The sequence below is a fragment of the Heterocephalus glaber genome, unplaced genomic scaffold (assembly GCF_053883595.1).
Source record: "Heterocephalus glaber isolate CG9 unplaced genomic scaffold, H.glaber_assembly_v1.0 deba00001472, whole genome shotgun sequence".
NCBI classification, from domain to species: Eukaryota; Metazoa; Chordata; class Mammalia; order Rodentia; family Bathyergidae; genus Heterocephalus; species Heterocephalus glaber.
Window position 1 is genome coordinate 37,764,767 of NW_028258315.1, and position 16,073 is coordinate 37,780,839.

The following is a 16,073-nucleotide window of genomic DNA, read 5'->3' on the forward strand; positions in this document are numbered from 1 at the left end:
GGCTCTGGGTTCAATCACCAAAAGTTTTTCTTGAGTCTGCTTCATAATCATTTTTTAAGCTTTGGCTATATGTTCTATGTTATTTTGTATAACTGCACATGGACAAAGTTAAAAAGGATACTATGCATTTTTGCTGAGATTTTTTTTTTCCTTTTTCATTTGGCTGATGAGAGTTCAAAATAATACTTGGCCTTTAAATTCTTGCCTTTTCTTTGGTGCGCTTTGGCAGATTCCCACCCCCTATGAAAGTACTGTTTTACATTAATTTGTCATCTTAACTGATCCTCACGGAACCCCTAAAAGAAATACCTATAATTTGAAGGTGACAGATTTAGGGATTTAAGGATTTGCCCAGTTTAACATGGGCGGCCAGTGATAGAATGAGATTCTTCAGTGCTCCACTTTTCACAGTTATGTAATACCTGTCATTGCCTGCATTTAGTACTTTCAGTTTTTTAAGTGTGTAATATGCGTATAAAATGGGTAACATTTACCCCAAATGGGGTAACATGGGGTATTACCTAGATCTGGGGTAAATGTGAATCATGTAGTATGTGTATATGTATAAAAGCACTTATTACAGTATCTGGCACATTTTAAGTGTTCAGCAAATGTTAGCTACTATTAATGTATTGCCTGTTTAATCTTTTAAAAACTCTTTTTATCATTTCAAAAGTTAAACTTCCATAGCTTGTTTTAAATTTCATGTTCAAGACAATGTAAAGCAACAAAGTAATCTATAAAATAAAAAAGAATAAGTCAAAATTTAAAATGAAAAAGAAAAAATGTCTCAATATGAGATGAGGCACTAAGGGATTTTCTTGTTTGTGAGATATAATACTTGATTCAGTAATTGACTATTTGATATTTTATGTCACTGTTACTATTTTAAGTTAGTATAAAAAGTACTGCACATAAATTGAAGATTAATGTACCTTAGGGATGCTTCCAGACAGACATGTCATATCCAAAGGAAGTCTACTTTTTACATTTTTTTATTATAATGAATACATCTGAACTGATTTTTTGTTGGTTACTTTTTACATCTGTAAAAGAGTACCAGTACCTCTCTATTGTGCAATTGTATGAGAGGGAATGAACTAGTTCATAATACATTTAAAATTGATGCTTTGGTTAACTCCAGTCATGACACAGGGATAGCCAAGCTATGGCCTGTGGGCCAGTTTAGATCTCTGACTAGGTTTTTTGTACAGCTTATGATCTAAGAATAGTTTTTACCTTTTTAAATGGTTGGAAAGAATAAAAAGTAGTATATATGTTCTGAAACATGAAAATTATATGAAATTAAGTGTCCATAAATAAAGTTTTATTGTAATGTAGTCATACTCATTTATTTTCATATTGTCTATGGCTGCTCTTGTACTATTATATAGCAGGATTCAATAGCTTCAACAAAGACTCCATGGTCTACAAAACCTAAAATATTAACTCTGGCACTTTAAACAAAGGGTTTCCTGACCTCTGGTTTATGACATTCTCAAAAGAGTTTTTTTTGTTTTTTTTTTAATATCAGACATGGAACTCGGGACCTTGTGCTTGCAAGGCAGGAGGCGGAACCACTGAGCTAAATCCCCGGCCCTCAGAAGAGTGATTTCAATTCAACTTTACTTAGTAGATATGTTTCTTAAAAGATAGTAATTACAGTGTTAAATGCTGAATCATTTTAAGCTTGATTTTGCTTTTATTTCCAGTGTTACATTTCCATAGAATTCATGTAAGAAATTTTGATAAGGCATAGGGGTGTAGCTCAGTGGTACAGCACTTGCCTATCATCAGTGAAAACAAGGCCCTGGGTTCAGTGTCCAGCACTGGTAAAAAAAAAAAAATGGTGAGTTTTTTTTTAGTAAAACTAATGTAAAGAAGAGGTACTCTGGTCAAATGTGCTGTGTGATGTTTAGTTCCCTCCCAGAGCCGTGGGGCTTTTTGGGTCTTTTTTCCCTTTTTCTTTTTGGCAATGCTGGGGATTGATCCCAAGGCCTTGTATATGCTAGGCAAGTGCTTTATCATTGAGTTGTACATCCCCAGCCCCTTCACAGAGGTTTTCTAAGACATTAATTAAGCAGAAAATTTTCCTATAAGCTTCATAAATTTAAAAAACTGACATACATAGAAGATACATTTAAATGTTTTGTTTTAACTTTATTTGAATTTCTGTATGATTCTAGGGTTTTTGAATATTCAGACACCTTTGATGAGTTACTTCTCTGTTATGTCAGAATAGTCTTACCACACGTGGATTTAGCCAGGTGTATAGTAAATGTGTATTAAATCAGTGGCCAAGGATAAGACATGACTGTAGGAGTTCAGTTTATAACAGAACTCCTAATTGTGTTCATTGGTATCCTGTCCTGCTTACTCAGTGCTTGATGTAAGAAGTGGTTAGAAGGGCCAGGAATTTAGCTCAGTGGTTCTGGCACCTGCCTTGCAAGTGCAGGGTCCCGAGTTCAATCCCCAGTACCAAAAAAAAAAGTGGTTAGAAAACAGAAACCAAAATCTAAACTTTTTCCCTGAGAACTGTTCTCACTGAATAATATGTTTACTAGTTAGGTAAGTTACTGCTAGTAAAGAAAGAGTTTGATCATGAAGTTGAGATTTGGGATAGGGGAGAGTATGTTTGAAGTTTAAAGTTTTAGCTGGACTAGAGAGGAATGGGAACTCCGACACAGGGAACCGACCTTGAAGCAAATCACTTTTAACTGACAGTGCAAAGTCCCAGGCAAATATTTGTGAGGTTGATTGTGGAGTAGGACTGTTAATTTCCTATTCTGATAAGAGCCATCACTTTGCTATTGTTTATATATCAGCAATTCTTATTATTTTCTTTTTAAAAATTCGTTAAGTTTATTGGTACACTTTAGGTATATAATATGATGACATTCATCATTGGGAATTTGTTTTACATGGTATATTTTTTGGTTCTAGGGATCGAACTCAGGACCTTGCGCTTTCAAGGCAGGTGGCGCACCACTGAGCTAAATCCCCGGCCCTTACATGATATATTTTGATTCTTACTTTTTCCCCATTCCCCTGCCCTCCTTTCAACCCCTCTGAGTATTTTCTATCTTAGTAGACTGGCTGTTTCTTCAACTGACCAGAATGTCATAACCTAGAGAAATAAATTTCCAGGTTATTTTACTCTAAGATATTTTATAATTCCTTTCCAAGTACTGAAATAGTATTGTACCTTGTCATTACAGAATTTGAAATCTCTTAGAATCATTCTTTCTACAGTTTGTTTGAGAATGAATTCTTCAGTTTTTAATCAGTTAACATTTTCTCTAATAATACAATGCAAATATTTTAATATACTTTTGAACATTATATATTAAAATCATTTAATTTTAATTGTGTGTGTGTGTGCATGCACGCACACGCATGCCTCCATTTTGATTGTACTAGGAATTGTACCCAGGACCTTTGCACTGAGCATTTTAAAAAAATCTTTTAAGACAAGGTCTCACTAGACTGAGCTTGAACTTGGAATCTTCCTGTCTCAGCTTCCTAGAGTGTTGGGATTACAGGTGTGCCACCATACTTGGTTTGGATTTTTTCCTTAAACCTTCAAATGACTTTTATTAGAACTTTAATTAAAAGTTCTAAGAAGCTCATTCATAGTAATGTTAGTGGTTTCTTTCATGGGTGTGAATATTTTACAGTGCGTTAGGTTTTTGTTTTAATTTTTAAACATCTTTTATAAGTTTGTTGAATGTAAGTGTGAAATAAATGTTTGAAGAGGGAGCCAAACCTGTTGATAGTATTTTCAGTTTTTAGAGGAACACTTTTAGCCTGGATTATTATTTTTAAACTATATTGATGTTTTACTAATACATTGGTTGAATGTTGTCCAGTGTGTACTGACATCATAAGTAAATGAGTGAAAATTTCTCACTTTAGACCATATTAAGCCAGATTTGAAAAAGGGAATGACTGGAGTTAGTCCATGCATTGATGTGTTCGTAGTGGAAACCAGTACTTTTAAAATAAGATGTTATTATTTGGACTGTTACAGCATTTAAATAGAAGTTTATGTGGGTGGGAATAGGGTAAGAGAAAAGTTTGGAAGTTGTTCCAAATAAGCAGGGAAGAATAAATGTGGGCATGATTTTTCCACTTTGTTTTCTGTAGCTTTTAAGATGCTTGCATCTCAAAAAAGAAAAACACTCATTTTCTTTAGTTTGTTAAAAAACTCAAATGACAAGCAAAAAAACCTAACATGTTACTTTTGAAAATGACTTAAGTTTAGAATTTATAGTCGACTTTGCAACCTGTATTCATACTATGGGTTATGAGTTTCCGTTGTTATACAACTACAGCAATATATAGTATAGAATGAATTAGATCCTGCTAAATGTCTCAATTGTGTATACCTAACATTGTAGGAATTTTGACTTCATACATTTTGGCATTTTCCAGTAGTTCTGCATTTGTAATCATGGAGGACTTACTGGTATACTGTTGTAATGTGAAAGTGTGGTTGTCTCCCTGCCCTCCTCCATATAGCATGGACTTAAGTAAGTGGGTTTCTCAGTTAGCATTTGTGAAATGGACTGTAAATTGAGAATTGGCTATGTGGGAGATGTGAGCTTTTTTTTTTCTTTTGTACCAGGAATTGAACTTTCACTTGCCAAGTAGGCATGGCACTACGGAGCTAAATCCCTAGCCCTGTGGGCTTTTTCAAAAGATAATCTTGATTCAAATACTGAGTTTAAGGATAACTCGATCTGTTTTTGAACCCATTTATGACCTGTTTGAAAGCTGACATACATAGATGCATTATTTTTTTGGTTCTCTGTATGTCTGAGAAAAGTACAGCATAACAAAATTATTTTATTTAAACTATATTAATCACATATTTCTGTATCAAATCATTGTGGAGGCATAAGAATAACTGATTCTATAATGTGTTGCTTTTGGATACTAATCTGTCCATTAAATATTTTTTAGTTAAATGTTTTAACTAGAGGAGAGTATGACAGTAACAGAATACTAAATAACCTCTCATTAGGTAATACATTTTTTAATATGATATTTCTGAAGATATACTTTATAATTTGAGGAAATTTAATTGCTTAAATGATATTAATTTTATGTATTTTAATTTTCAAATATATCTTGAAAATGCTAGGTAATAAAGATAAATTAGCAAAAAAATTGTGCTGAATTTGTGTGATAAGATCAGATTCTATGGAGCATTTCCTATGTAGCAGTATATGAACATGTCTGTTTAGAGGTTTATCAGATTATTTCATCATTTGTTTACAGGCGTATTCTACATTCTAAAGGGGAACTAAGTGAAGATAGACATAAACAATATGAAGAATTTGCTATGTCTTATCAGAAGTTGCTGGCAAATTCTCAATCCTTAGCAGACCTTTTGGATGAAAATATGCCAGATCTTCCTCAGGATAAGCCAACACCAGAAGGTAAGATGTTCTTAAATGTGATTTTTTTTTTAATGAGGACTGTTACTTACCTTTTGGTTTATCATATACATATTATTAACATTTTAAGTTTTTAAAATTGCTTCAAAAATTTTTAAATGATATTAAGACCTAATAAATAAACTTGAAAAAAGTGTTATGTAGAATAAATACTTTGCCATTTTGTGAGCTGAATTAACTTAACCTCATCACACCGAATGCTTTATAAAATGTTTTTAGGTAGATAAATACTAACAAATCATAAATCTTAAAAATATCCAGCAGACCTATTTATGTAAAAATAGTAACTAAAGTATTTCGGGTTTTTTTTTTTTTTTTTTTGGTTTTACTTTTTTGTTTTGAGTAAAGTGTTTGTAAAGCATCCTCGTAATAATAAAAATATTTTGTATTTTGCACACTCAATAAGAGGATCAGGCAGGAGGATTACAAGTTTAAAGTTAGCTTGGTCTACAGAATGAGAGCCTTTCTCAAAAAAGAAAAAATCAGTGAGTCTCAAACTGTTTTATGTCTTTGCAGTACTGGGGATTGAACCTGGGTTCACACTTGATAGACAAGTGCTTTACCACTGAGCTGCATACCCAGCCCAAACTTAAATTTTTAAAAGACATTCTGCCATAGACTTTGAGTTTTTCTTCAATCCATCTGGTGTCTTAGTGTATTTATTATGATATTTTAGAACCAAAATCTTTTCATAATAATTAGCATCCTTTGATACTGATTTATTTTTTTCTTTTACTTTTCTTCTTAAATGCTGGTGAAATTTCTTTGAAATGGATTTCGAATTAATTTTAGGCATTTCCCAGGGATAACAAACCTTGACAAAATTCTGTCATTGTTTTTAGAAGATATTTTCATCTAGTATAAAATTGCAGGGCGAGAGAATATTTTTCTTTCAGTATATTAAAGATGTTCTTTATCTTTTAGCTTGTACTGTTTCCAGTGAGAAAGCTGCTATCATCCTTATTTCTGTTCCTATTAATATGATATGTATTTCTTGTCTGGTTGATTTTTTTTTTTTCATTGTCTATGATTTCAAGCAATTTAAGTATGATCTAGCTGGATGTGGTTTGTTTATGTTTCTTGTGGTTGAGTTTCATTGAACTTCTTGGATCTGAGTATTTATACTTTGTATCAGATTTGGAAACTCTTGTCTTTCTTTCCTCATATATGTTCTATTTTCCCCTTTGTCTCCTCTCTTGTGGGTACTCAGTAATACTATATTAGATTGTTTCGAGTTGTCTGACAGCTCATTGATGCTCTGTCCTTCAGTATTTTTATTTACATTTTTTTTCTGTGTTTATTGGAAAGTTCTTATAGTTCTTTCTTAAGGTTCACTAATTTTTCTATTATAGTATCTAATGTACTATGAATCTCATCTACAGGTATAATTTTCACTCTAGAAGCTGGATATATTTTCCTTCTCCTTGACATATACATTAACTATTTTCTAGCTTGTTCAGCATGTGAAATGTAGTAACAAATATTTTTAATGTGTCATTTCTGAGTTGGTTTTAATTGATTGTGATTGATTAATCTCCTTTATATGTCTGGTATTTTTTCTACTTCTTTGCATGCCATTCTTATCTTATTGGATGTATGTCAGATATTTTTGTATACTTATAAATATCATTGAGCTTTCTTCTGGGATACAGTTAAGTTATGTGGAAACTTTCATATTTGAGAGAATGTTTTATTAGGGGAGATCAGGGCAATCTCTAGTTTAGGACTAATTTTCCCTAATATTAAGACAGTACCTTCCTGATTTAACCCACTTTTTTTTTTTTGGTACTGGAGATTGAACTTGGGTCCTTGCACTTAACCCACCTTTTTATGAATTAGAAAATGTTTTCAGTCTTCATTAAGGCATTCAGGCTGTGAGGACTAACCCTTTTGAGTAACTATTTTCTTAGTCTCAGTAGCGGCTAACCACTACTCAGGCAACATTCAGAGGACCCTCTGTAGATCTTTGAGGCCTGTCTGTATACTCCTTTCTCCTCTCTGGTACTTTCTCCTGGGAATTCTTGATGCCTTGGAATTCTTTGTTGTCTTTGTGTCGGGGAGGATGCTGAGCTGTCCCTAGCTTCTACCTTACTCAGTCATGGCCTAAAAAATCTAGTGAGTAAGCTAGGGCTCTTATAGGCCTGGTATTTTTGTTTGCCCTCTCGTGGGGATTGTTTTTCTGTGCTGCTTGCTGTCTAGTGTTTGTAAACCATTTTGGAGGGCTAGTAATTCTTTTAATTGCTTATAATAATATCCTCTTGTATAATTGTGCTATAATTTATTTGTCCTCTGTTGACTGACTTTTCTAGTTTTAGGTATTATAGTCATTAGGCATTTTAGTCACTGCTGAAACAAAATCCATGACCCTACTTCTTTCTGTATGTACATTATTTTTTCCAGGACAAATTCTGTTTTTGTTTTTTTTTGGGGGGGGGGACTGGGGATGGAACTCAGGACATTGTGCTTTCGAGCCAGGCCTTGGCACCACTGAGCTAAATCCCCAGCCCCAGGACAAATTCCTAGAAGTAGAATTCTTGGATTAAAGGGGTATTACATTTTAAATTTCAATATAATGCCATATTTTCTTTCAAAGAAGTTAACACACTACTGACTGCACAAGAATGGTTGTTTCTTACATCTTAGTGTATTACAGTTCTTGATTTTTAAATTCTGAGATTTAGCATGTTTTCTTTAAGTTTATTGACTTTTTATCAATATATTCCTTTCCTTGTGAAGTTCCTGTTTGAATCCCCGTCCCACTATTCTCCCCAGTTGTATCTTTTTAAAAAAATTGTATCTTATTTTAATTGATTTGTAAAATCACTTTGCATAGTAAGGAAATTGATTTTTACATATGCCTTGCAAATATTTTCTAATGTTTGCTTTTAATTTTGTAAATTTTTTGCCTCTCAGAAGTTGAATTTCTTTTTTATGATTTACTACAAATACTTTACTTTTAGATATGTAAAATATGCATTTTTTTAGAATAAGAAATAAAATTCTTCTATCAGATCCATTCCATTCTCCAAAGTAACCAGTAGTAACAGCTTGATAGGATTATGTCCAGACCTTTTTTCCCAACACAAAATATACACAATCTGATATTTATAAATACAGCTTTCTTATTAATTTAGATAAAAGCTGTTTTGTGTCACTTCCCTTTTTCTTTCAATAATATAGTTTGAGAGCTTCCTGAGCTAGTTCATGTAGAAATATTACAATTCTATTAACACCCAATTAATATTATTTAGTTATGTTAGTCTATTCCAGCTGCTACAACAAAGTATAGACTGGGTAATTTATAAACAACAAAAATTTATTATTCACAATTCTGGAGGCTGGGAAGTCTAAGATCAAGGCCTTAGCAGATTTAATATCTGGGGAAGGCTTGCTGTCTGCTTTGTAGTAACACTTCTTGCTGTAGGGGAAGAAACAAACAAGCTTCCTGGCACCTCTTTTATTATTTTTGTTTTGTTTGGAGGAGGGCAGCAATACTGGCCATTGAATCCAGGGCATCTTACTGCTAGGCAGGTGTTCTACCACTGAGCTACATTCCCCAGTCTTCCTGGCTCCTCTTTTATAAAGACATTCATTCTATCCATGAGGGAGCTCTCATACCCAATCATCTCCCAAAAGCACCACCTCTTAAAATTACCACATTGGAGATTAAGTTTTATCATATGACTTTTGGGGAGGATTAAAACATTCAGACCATAGCAATAGTGTAATCTGTGATTTGTAATCCTTTACCTTACTGATAAATATTTAGGTTCTTTCCAGTTTTGCTCTGTTTTAAACAGTGGCACAGTGGATATTTTTGGAAATCATGGTTCACATTTTTTAATTTCTTAGATACAGAGTCCTTGAAAGAATCTTGCAGGATCAAAGATTATGCTTATTTTAAATACTGAGATATTAGTCTGCTTCCTCATCGTTGAGATACAATACCTAGCGCCCACAATATAAAGGAGGAGGTTTAATTTGGGTCACTTTCAGGGGATTGAGTCCATGATTAGTTGGTTCCAAGTCAGAAACATGGCAGAAGGGCTTGGTGGAGCAAAGATGCTTAATTCCTAGCAGCCTGGAAACAGCAGAGAGACAGTGCCAGAGAGATGGGGGAAGGGACCAAATATAGACACTAAGGTCAGGCTCTCATGACCCGCCCATACTTGTTCAGAAATATGCTTTACTAATCCCCTGGGTCACTTTTCAAGTCAATCAAATTGACACAATTGAGCTTATTGAACACATTGATAATTACTCCCACATTAGTCTGTACTCTAGTAAGATAGGAGAGTGCTTACTTTTCCACTGTCTCTTCAACATTTGAAGTCTTTAAAATTTTCCATAATCTAAAGGGTCAGATTTTTTAAATTCTTTTACTGGTACATTTTAGGTATACAATACGTTTACATTTATCATTGGGTGCTTGTACCTGTACATGGTGTATCTTGGTTCTTATTTTTTCCCCCATTACCTGTGCGCCCTTCACCCCCTCCACCCTTCCCTATTTACATAGATTTTGTTTCCATTTTTTTTTCTTCTCTCATAATTTTTCCTTTCCCTTCTTCCCTTTAAAGGGTCAGATTAATAGATGGTTTTGTTAAGTTTATCCTGATGAGTACTGAGGTTAAGAATCTTTTCCTATACTCTTTAACTTATCTATTTGGAGACTATCCATTTTTGCTTTGGAATTTTTGTCTGTATTTGTATATAAAACTTTCTGGAAAAACATTTTTTCACTTTCACACAGAATAACTTGTGGCAGCAGATGTGTGGGATTTTTCCCATACTGAACAATTCTCAGATACTAGTTGGATATCCTAAATTAAATTTAACTCTGACACTGTTTACCTGGAATTAGCACTAATTTTTATTTTTTTGGTACCGGGGATCGAACTTGGGTCTTTGCGTTTGCGCAGCAGGCGGCGAAACCACTGAGCTAAATCCCCGGCCCCACCACTAATATTTATAAGTTATGGGCTCAGTTCCATAAAACTGTTCCCCACTTATGGTGCTAATTTTAAGTCTGCACTGGTGGGCTATATATTCAGGGCTCCAATGATAACTTGCTAGAAAGACTCAAAGAACTCAGGGAAATAGTTGAAGTTTACCTGTTTAATATAAAAGATATTGTAAAGGATATAGATGAACAGCCAAGTGAAGAAGTACACAGGGCTAGTCTTAGTCCAGAAGCAGGAGTCTCTGTCCCTGTGAAGTTGATGGGCAGCTCTTCCTGACCCTGGATGCATTCATTTGATCAGCCTGGAACCTATCAAATCCCCTTGTGTAAAAATTTGTATGGAGTTTAATTCCTACCCCTCACCTACCTGAGGGTTCTGGGAAGGCAAGAGTTGTAACCCTGTACTCACTTGGTCTTTCTGAAGACATGCCCCATCTTGAGGTAAAGTTCCCCACTTTAAATTACTTCATTAGAATAGTCTCAGGTAAGATCGAATGGTGCTTCTTATGAATAACAAAAGATATACACATTACTCAGGAAATTCTAAGGGCTTTAGGGACTCTCTGTATGGAACCAGAATGAAAGACCACATATAGTCTGGCAAAATTTTGTTTTCATTTGCACATTCTACATCAAGTGACAGACATGACCGCAGCCATCTTTGCCGCACAAGCACAAACATGGCCATCTTTTCTAAAATTCTAGAACAAATTAAGTTCGTGTACACAATGGTACATTGTGTATATTTTATTATACTATATTCTAAGGCTTACAAATATTTGTTTTGTATTAGTATTGTCAGTATTGTCTTTTGCACTTGTTTATATTTTCATTAAACAAATTGTAAATTTATCAGCCTTTTTTTATGTACGGATTTAGTTTCCTAATAAATCTGTATTGAAAAACATTTTTTATAAGAAATAGTGAATTAGTCAGAGAATCATTGTTTTTTGTTGTTGTTGTTGTTTTTTGTTTTTGGTACCGGATATTGAACTCAGGACATTGTGCTTGTGAGGCAGGTGGTGGCACCACTGAGCTAAATCCCAGTCCCCTGTTTTGTTGTTTTTGCTGTCATTTTTCCTAAGTCGTACTTAGTGAATAATCTAACTATTTTTAGGGCTAATACTAAACTACATGATTATTCTATTTATAATTCTATTTTGGAGATAGGTACAGTGAGAATAGATAAAGTTCGTGAATGGTCTCATGATTATGAAATAGGAAGTTAATGACTCAATGGTTTGAGTCTATAAATCTATCATTTATGTAAAAGTAGACTGAGTATATGTGTATGTATATAGTTTTCCACCCTCTACTAAGAACTATATATTTTATCTTCCTTTTTTCTCTAGTTATCAGTTAACTATGACAGCAATCCACCATATGCCAAGGTTTATACTAAAAGAAGGGATATTTCTTAATTAAGGGTTTATGGTCTGTTTTTGAAGATACAAGATATATAAGAATGACATAAGTGGTAACAGAGTTGGGAGTTTTCAGAGAAATGCTTCATGAAAGAGGTGGGCTTTGGAGCTGAATGTTTTAGGAATGGCCAAATGTACATATTCATTTTGGTTTAAGTTTCATGAAGGTAAACCTGATTTATCAAATGGCTACTTAATCTCATATAAATTTAAGAAAAACACCTTTGTCTTATGCTGGTATTGAAACACAATTTGTGACTGGATGTTAAAGATGGTCACATGTACAGCCTCAAGTGCTTATGGACTGAAAAAAAACCAGTTAAAACAGTCAAGATTCAATAGCTATAAAATTGAAAATAAAAAATATCTTATAATGTAATGCTTTCCATGCTATACCTGAAATGGTGTTAATTACCTGTGGTTTGTTTTATTGTAGAGCATGGGCCTGGGATTGATATATTCACACCTGGTAAACCTGGAGATTATGACTTGGAAGGTGGTATATGGGAAGATGAAGATGCTCGGAATTTTTATGAGAACCTTATTGATTTGAAAGCTTTTGTTCCAGCCATCTTGTTTAAAGATAATGAAAAAAGTTGTCAGAACAAAGAGTCTAACAAAGATGATTCCAAAGGTAAATTCTAGATGAATAAAAATAACATTAAGTTCTGCAAAAATCACCTTCAGAATACAATTTTTAAAATAAGAATTGTTAGTTACTATTTTGCTAGTATGCACAGAAGATTAAATGAATGACAGAATAACATGGAGCAGAGCATTAAAGGGTGGTAACTGACATGCTTTTACCAGAGCCAATATAATTTAATATGAATCGATTCAAAACTTTATTTTTAATACAAATTCAAAATTTTAATTCAAAATTTTATTTTTATTTTACAATGAATTCATGTGAGATCTTGGCCAAGCATTAATTTCTCTCAACTCTATAGTGCTCTTTACCTTTACTATTCTTTCTAGTCTAGATCTGTCAGCTTTTTGTGAGAAAGAGTTACTTGGAGGAAATCAAGAACTTTGAGGTCATTCATAGAGTTGGAGATGCTGAATGCCACTTAGACCTTGTTTCTCAGATTTCTCTTATCTTCCTGCTACTATTCTAATTAAGCTGTGATTTTCTCTTCTCTGTGCAACTTTAATAATTCCTATTTGTTTTCCTGTATTTGCTTTTGGTACCTTTGCATTCTTAAGAATTTATTTTACTCTCCTAATGCTTTACATGTACAGTACTTGGAATATAATTTAAAATTGTTAACATTGTCTCTAGAACCAGTATAGTTTGTCTCAGGTCTGCCACTCCAACTTTGTCTCCCTAATTTTCTATCCTTTTTAGTCCCTGAAATGGTTCAGTCTTGTATTTTGACCTTCAGGTATTATTCTGTGTTTGCTTGGAACCTCTTTTCACTATATGGTTATTTGACTTCTTCATGTATATTACCTTAATTTCCTCAGGTAGGGGAAGAACAAGGGATCACCCTGCTACCCAGTGCTGAGAAATCAGACCCAAGGGTGCTCTGCCACTGAGCTAAATCCTCAGTCTTTTACATTTTTAAAAATTTTGAGACAGAGTGTCACTAAGTTGCCCAGGCAGGACTCAAATTTGTGATCCTCTTGACTCAGCCTCTCTCAGTGCTCGATGATAGGAATTTGCCCCTGTGCCAGATGAGGGTCACATTTTAAGGTTTTTTTCAGAATATTCAATAGCTTAGTATAGTTCTGAATGTGCATTGCTAATCGGTAAATGTCTTTTTTTGGGTACTGAGCATCGAACTCAGGACCTTGCACTTGTGAGGCAGGCGGCGGCACTGCTAAGCTAAATCCCCAGCCAGTAAATGCTTTTTTGATGGGTAGACACTAGGGAATATTGGAGAGTGAATATAAGCTCCATTCAGGCAGGGTTGTTTTGTTTGGTCAGCCATTGTCAACAGTTTTATCTCTGGTGTTTAGAACAAGACCTAGCATATAGACAGAATTCAATAAATAATAATTGAATGAAAAGATGTATGAGAAAGTAGTAGTATATTTTCATATAGAGGCAACAAAATTAATCTGTACTAGTTAGAGCTTTTATTCTCCCAAACATGGTTCACATCTAAGTATCAGGAGCGCATTTCTGCATTCCATGCAGAAACTAAGAGTGTACAGGACATGAGATGATGCTGAAAAATACAGTAGTTTATGCATAAATTCTTGAGCTCAAATTTTTTGTCTTGCTATCTTTTACTTGTGAAAAATTTCAAACACAAAAGAAAGGCTGGTGTACTAAACTCTCATTTATCTATTAGCCAGCTTCAGCAATTATGAACATTTTGTTAGTCTTGTTGAAGTATGGTTTCATTCCCATTTTTTTTCATTCTATTTCTAGCCATTTCTCCAATTTTAAAATTTTCTTTAACTCCTGACATCTAAATTATAAGAATATTTTCCTAATTTTCTATATCTAGTCTTTTCTGTCTTTCTAATTTATATATTGCTAAGTTAATATTATATCATATCATATTTAAATGTTATCTCCTGCTATAGCCCAGCAAAGGTCATACTGCATGAAGGAGCAAGTCTGAAATCCTCATCTTTGAGTTTGAGACCCTTCTTAATCTAAGACTTCATTTCCCTTTATCTTTAGCACAGATCCATGTAATTCTCCATCTGTCCATCATCCATTTATTCATCTCTTCAGTGAAAAAATTTCATACAGAACCAAAAACTTTATATGCTCTTTGTTCCCAATGAGCATAATGTATTTTATTTTATTTTATTTTATTTTCAGGTTTTACAGAATTTAAAAGGATATAGAAAGCATATTACAAAAATCTTCTTTGAAATAAATTTGACAACTGTGAAGTACCTTGGAAGACAAATTAATGAAACTAACTCTGGAGGAAATATAAAATTTGAATAGCACCTATTAAAGAAAATATATTCCTAGCTTGAAAACCTACCTATATGACAACAACAGGCTCATATACATTTTAACTGATAAATTATATCAAACATTTAAAGCAGAAAAAAGAAGGAATACTTCTCCCCACATTTTAGGAAATCAACAGAGTATAATGTATTTTATGAAATCTGAATATATTAAATTTTCACTTACATTTGTTGTCAGATATAATTGTAAGTTCTAAGATGAGCAGTGCCGTTTTTATTAATCTTTATCTATTTTTTGCAGCAGAATTTCAACTGTAACTTAATTAGATAGACAGTGTTACCTCAGCTCACAAACTGAGTTCTCTCCACAATTCTGAGCACAAATTGAATTGGGCAAGAACCGAATCCAATTTCCTCTTATGGTCACCATTGAACGTAATCATTGAATTAGATTCAGTTCTTAGCCAACCTGGTTTGCGACCAGAACCATGGAAAGAATCAAGCTTGTGAACCAGGGTACCATTGTAATTGTTCTTTCTTTTTTTTGGTATGGGGGATTGAACTCGGGACCTTGTGCTTTCAAGGCATGTGGTGGCACCACTGAGCTAAATCCCCAGCAGTTGTCCTTTGTTTTATTGAGAGATCAAACTAAGGTCCTATACATGCTAGCCAAATGCTCTACCATTGAGCTATACTCTGCTCTCTTGTTCTCTGTTGTTTAACAGAGGCAAAGGAACCTAAGGATAATAAGGAGGTATCAAATCCTGATGATTTGGAACTTGAGTTGGAAAACCTAGAAATTAACGATGACACTTTGGAGTTAGAAGGTGGGGATGAAGCTGAAGATCTTACAAAGAAACTTCTTGATGAACAAGGTAAAGAACTGTTTCACCAATTTCATTTTTTATTATTTTTTACACAAAACTCTTACCTAAGAATATGAATCTTTTCTCTTTAATTTTCTTTTAGTTCTATTTTTTTCAGATTTATGACTTTTGGGATTTGATTTAGAACAAAATATTACTCAATATTATGTGATTAAGCTTTAGTCTAAGCCTAAGTTCTGAATATCTTATGGTATTTCTTACACTTTTTTGAGAACTTGCTGCTATAGCAGTATCAATATTTAATTCTATGACAAAATCTTTACAAACTTAACATTGAATGTTATTCTAAAATGCCTAAAGAATAGAGAAATACAGCTAGCATATCAGTTTATCTTTGTTGATTTTATGTCTTAATAAATGAATCGTTTTATATTTACTAATGAAAATATTATATTATTTCCTAAATACTTCCTATTGAGTTTGTTGTGATTCTTTATTAAAAGGATACCTTTGT

The 16,073-nt window shown here is 33.5% G+C and overlaps 1 protein-coding gene across 4 annotated transcripts in view; it reads left to right on the forward strand.

Moving 5' to 3' along the window:
- Upf2 (UPF2 regulator of nonsense mediated mRNA decay) overlaps nucleotides 1-16,073 on the forward strand; it is a 107,273-nt gene that overhangs the window by 12,425 nt on the left and 78,775 nt on the right. For all 4 annotated transcript variants that reach the window (XM_021266335.2, XM_013075808.3, XM_087181951.1 and 1 more), the window contains exons 4-6: nucleotides 5,284-5,444; nucleotides 12,286-12,483; nucleotides 15,458-15,607. In XM_021266335.2, coding sequence (XP_021121994.1) covers nucleotides 5,284-5,444; nucleotides 12,286-12,483; nucleotides 15,458-15,607 — 509 coding nt within the window. The remainder of the gene's footprint in view (nucleotides 1-5,283; nucleotides 5,445-12,285; nucleotides 12,484-15,457; nucleotides 15,608-16,073) is intronic.